General features: G+C 41.6%; 1 protein-coding gene across 1 annotated transcript; it reads left to right on the top strand.

Moving 5' to 3' along the window:
- The first annotated feature begins 866 nt into the window (after positions 1–866).
- Positions 867–3,811, top strand: LOC110681118 (fatty acid synthase-like). Its single transcript, XM_021856885.1, is given in 4 exon segments — positions 867–1,491; positions 1,559–1,908; positions 1,965–2,353; positions 2,356–3,811. Coding segments are annotated over 4 exon segments (2,604 nt in total). The 5' UTR covers positions 867–939; the 3' UTR covers positions 3,669–3,811.
- The last annotated feature ends 371 nt before the right edge of the window (positions 3,812–4,182 follow it).

The following is a 4,182-nucleotide window of genomic DNA, read 5'->3' as shown; positions in this document are numbered from 1 at the left end:
TTCCATTGGTTAAAGCCAATCTGACGGTTCTGGCTAAAACAGAAATTGAGTTGGAATACGTGACTGTCAAAGTGGAAAAGCTATCTGATCAATCAAATCAACTCTTTCTGATCACTGACAGCAATTGGAGTGAGCCGAATTTCCTACAAGACGCTGTTGGTCGTCTCGTAGATGGGAGGATTCATCATTGTTCGTGAGAAGTTAACCTTCAAGTTAGAATGACCTAGAATGTACCAGAAGAACTGAACATGGTGGCCTCCTTTAGAGTCGATCAAGAAGAGACATTTATTTGTCTGCAACGCAAAATCAAGGGATTCAATGATACTCCAGCAGTTATCCAGGTTGATTCATCCGACTTCAGTTGGCTAGCTGTTTTGAAACAGGCTGTCAAAGTCCGACCTGTGATTCTATTCTCACAGAATGACTCAGTTTCCGGAGTTATCGGGTTTGGTGAACTGTATTCGCAAAGAACCCAAAATGCAAAACAGTACGATGGCTACTAATTGATGACCAAAATGCTCCGGAATTCTCTCTCAGTGATCCATTCTACAAGAACCAGTTAGAGCTCGAACTGGCAATTAACGTATTGCGAAAACGGGAGTGTGGGGTAGCTATCGCCATGCCTTATATTCGAAGAAACCAAAAACGGAACCTGTATCCAAGCATTGCTACGCAAACAAGCCTGACAAAAAGGTGATTTGTCTTCGATGATGTGGTTCACGGAGCTTCAACGAGTGGGATGTTGTACCAAATAAGGTAAAAGTGTCTACTGCACTTTAATATTCGCGTGATGTGATGGTTGCTACTGGAAGATTGTCATCGGGACGTGAGTTCATTCAGTCACTGGAAGAAGAATGTGAGCTTGGTTATGAATATGCGGGAGTTACGGAAGACGGCAAGCGGGTGATAGGTGTATTGCCATTAGGGGCTCTATCTACGATGGTTAACGCGGATTCGACTCTTATTTGGGTTATACCGGATAGTTGGAATGCACAGGATGCTTGCACAATTCCAATTGTATATACCACGGTTTTGGCAGCATTTAAACTAAACGCTAATGTGAAGAAAGGGCAGTCGGTATTAATCCATGCAGGAAGCGGAGGTGTTGGGTTAGCTGCAATCAACCTTGCGCTTGCATATGGAATGGAGGTATTCACAACTGTTGGATCCGATGAGAAGGTCAATTACCTGTTGAACGAGTTTCCTTCTCTAAAACGAGAAAACATAGGAAATTCGAGAGATTTATCATTTGAACAAATGATCAAATTAAGAACCAATGGAAGAGGAGTGGACTACGTGTTGAACTCGTTAGCTGACGAGAAACTGCAGGCGTCTGTGAGATGCTTGGCGAAAGGCGGACATTTTCTAGAAATCGGAAAATATGATATGGCAAGAGATTCGCAACTATCATTGGAGCTCTTTAAAAAGGGAATATCATTCACAAGTGTGATGTTGGATTCGGCAATCAGAGATAATTATACTCTAAAATTGGTGAGTTTATAATACAATGTATTTCGTGTCATTCACTTTTTTCTCTTATGTTTAACTTATGTTACAGAGCTTACATAAATTATTGGATGAAGCAATCAAGTCTGGTATAGTGAAACCACTGAAAACCAACGTTTTCGATGCTGCTGATTTGGAGAAGGCAATGAGATTTTTGGCGAGTGGAAAACATATGGGCAAAATAGTGATCAAACTGCGTGAACATGAGAATGACGCTGAAACACTTCCAATTACACATTTTCCACACGTCTTCTGTAATCCAGATCAAGTTTACGTAATCGTTGGCGGCTTAGGTGGTTTTGGTCTGGAATTGGCGGATTGGCTTGTCCTTCGTGGGTGCAGGAAGCTGGTACTCAGCTCTAGTCGAGGTATCACCAAGCCATATCAGGAATACAGAATTAAGTATGTTGCATGTAATATCGCATCTTTTCGGTTTACTAATTGAAACATCTTTTCAGAATATGGAATAGTTATGGCGTTCATACTCATATCTGTACTGCCGATGTTACCACAATGGACGGTTGTCGTGTCCTCTTGAAAGAAGCTTCTCGGTTCGGTTCTGTAACGGCTATCTACAACTTAGCAGTGCAGCTTCGAGATGCCATATTGGAGAATCAGACTGTGGACAAGTTCGTGGAGTGTATGGCACCTAAGGCTACTGCAACTGAATACCTTGACAAGGTCAGTCGTGAGATGTGTCCTCATCTGAAGCACTTCATAGTGTTCTCCAGTGTTTCCTGTGGTCGCGGTAACGCAGGACAGAGCAACTATGGTATGGCAAACTCTGTGATGGAGCGTATAATTGAACGGAGAAACGCGGACGGCCTTCCCGGAAAGGCGATTCAATGGGAGCTATCGGTGAGGTTGGACTTGTAGCAGATATGGCAGAAGATAAGATCGATTTGGAAATCGGAGGAACGTTGCAACAGCGCATATCATCATGTCTTCATGAGATGGATTACTTGCTGACATGTGAAGCTCCTCTTGTGGCCAGTATGGTGGTTGCGGAAAAACGAACTGCAAGCGGATCAAAGAATGTCATCGAAGCTGTCATGAACATAATGAGTATAAGAGATCTGAAATCGGTGTCGATGGAGAGTACTTTGGCCGATATTGGAATGGACTCTTTGATGGCAGTAGAAATCAAACAGGTACTGGAAAGAGACTTCGACATGGTACTGTCCCCGCAAGATCTGAGAACATTATCCTTTGCTAAGTTGTTGAAAATGGATGAAGAGAAAAAGCAAGCTGCTAAAGATCAGGAGGAAAAGAAGAGTGAAGGATTTGTGATTGGAATGCAAATGTTGTTGAGAAATCTTGGCAACGAAGAAACGAGTGAATCGACGTTATTGCGTTTACCTTCCGCTGATCAAGAAGGCCGTTCACTTTTATTCATTCCAGGTGTTGAAGGCGTGGCCGGTAATGTTTGGAAAGCAATTGCTGCACAGATAAAGTCTCCTGTTTACATGCTACAGCTATCGAACACTTTAGATTGTGATAGCATCCCAGATATCATAGAACGCATCATAGATGAGATCTGTGAAACAATGTTCAATGGTTTTGAAGATATTACAATAGTTGCTTATTCATTTGGAGCTCTGATTGCAATCGAAATAGCTCGATATTTACAGGCAAAAGGTATACGTGGAGAACTTTTACTATTGGATGGTGCACCGAAGTACTTGAAGCAATGGTCACTGAAACAACTGAATAATAATCCATCGGATGGAGAAATACAGAAGCTCATATTACTTGTTTTGATCGCCATGGTGTTCCCAGATCAGCCACCGGAGAAAGCCATGGCTGTATTGGAGATTACGTCATTCGACGACCAAATTGAGAAACTCATCGAATTGGGAGCAGAGCAGAGCGAATATTCACCAGAGTACACAAGAAAGATGACGAAAGCCCTCTGCAGGAGAATCAAAATGGCGGCTCTGATGAACCTGGATGAAGATCAACCGTTGGACCTTCCGATAACGCTGGTTAGACCAACCGATGCCGTTTTCTCGGATATTGAGGATGACTACGGGCTGTCAAGTTATACCACAGGAGCTATAACACTACGAATGGTCGAAGGCAATCATGTATCTATGTTGGAAAATGCCGATCTAATAGGAATGATCAATAATTTCAGTTGTCAGAATAATCGTGCGGGTTAAATGCTAACTACCTTCTGAAGTTGTGTTTTTTATATCTGAAAATGTTGTGCTATACCGTAGGGCTTGGTAGAATAGTATCTCTCTGTAGCGTAAATGTTCCAATAGTGAAAATTCAAGAAGGACAATAAACGTGCTTGTGTTTTTGTAATAAAAACTAAAATTCTTTTTCTTCATGTGAAAAACAATTGGTAAATTGTCCTTGATGCATCTGTTGCTTTTCGGTGGAATCTTCCGCTACAGGAAATCTTCCACTTTTGTTTTAGGAGTAAGCACTTTCGATGATGAATTTGAAGGATTCCAATGTTGGTTTTCATTATTTCATGTATCAACACGTCAATCAGATTCACAGTATGTCACCATACTTAGACGAACATTTTGGAATGCCATATGGTCGGTGTTTAGTCAGACTGGACTAAGTGCTTTTAACTGGTTTCAGAAAAAAAATGTACTTTAGCCATTCGGAAAAGTAAGTATTTTTGTCATCTAATCCGATCTGTCTGAATACCGACCATAT

This window comes from Aedes aegypti, unplaced genomic scaffold (genome assembly GCF_002204515.2).
Source record: "Aedes aegypti strain LVP_AGWG unplaced genomic scaffold, AaegL5.0 Primary Assembly AGWG_AaegL5_hic_scaff_444_PBJ_arrow, whole genome shotgun sequence".
NCBI lineage: Eukaryota > Metazoa > Arthropoda > Insecta > Diptera > Culicidae > Aedes > Aedes aegypti.
The sequence above is the reverse complement of the archived record's forward strand: the minus strand, read 5'-3'. Positions and strand labels throughout refer to the sequence as shown.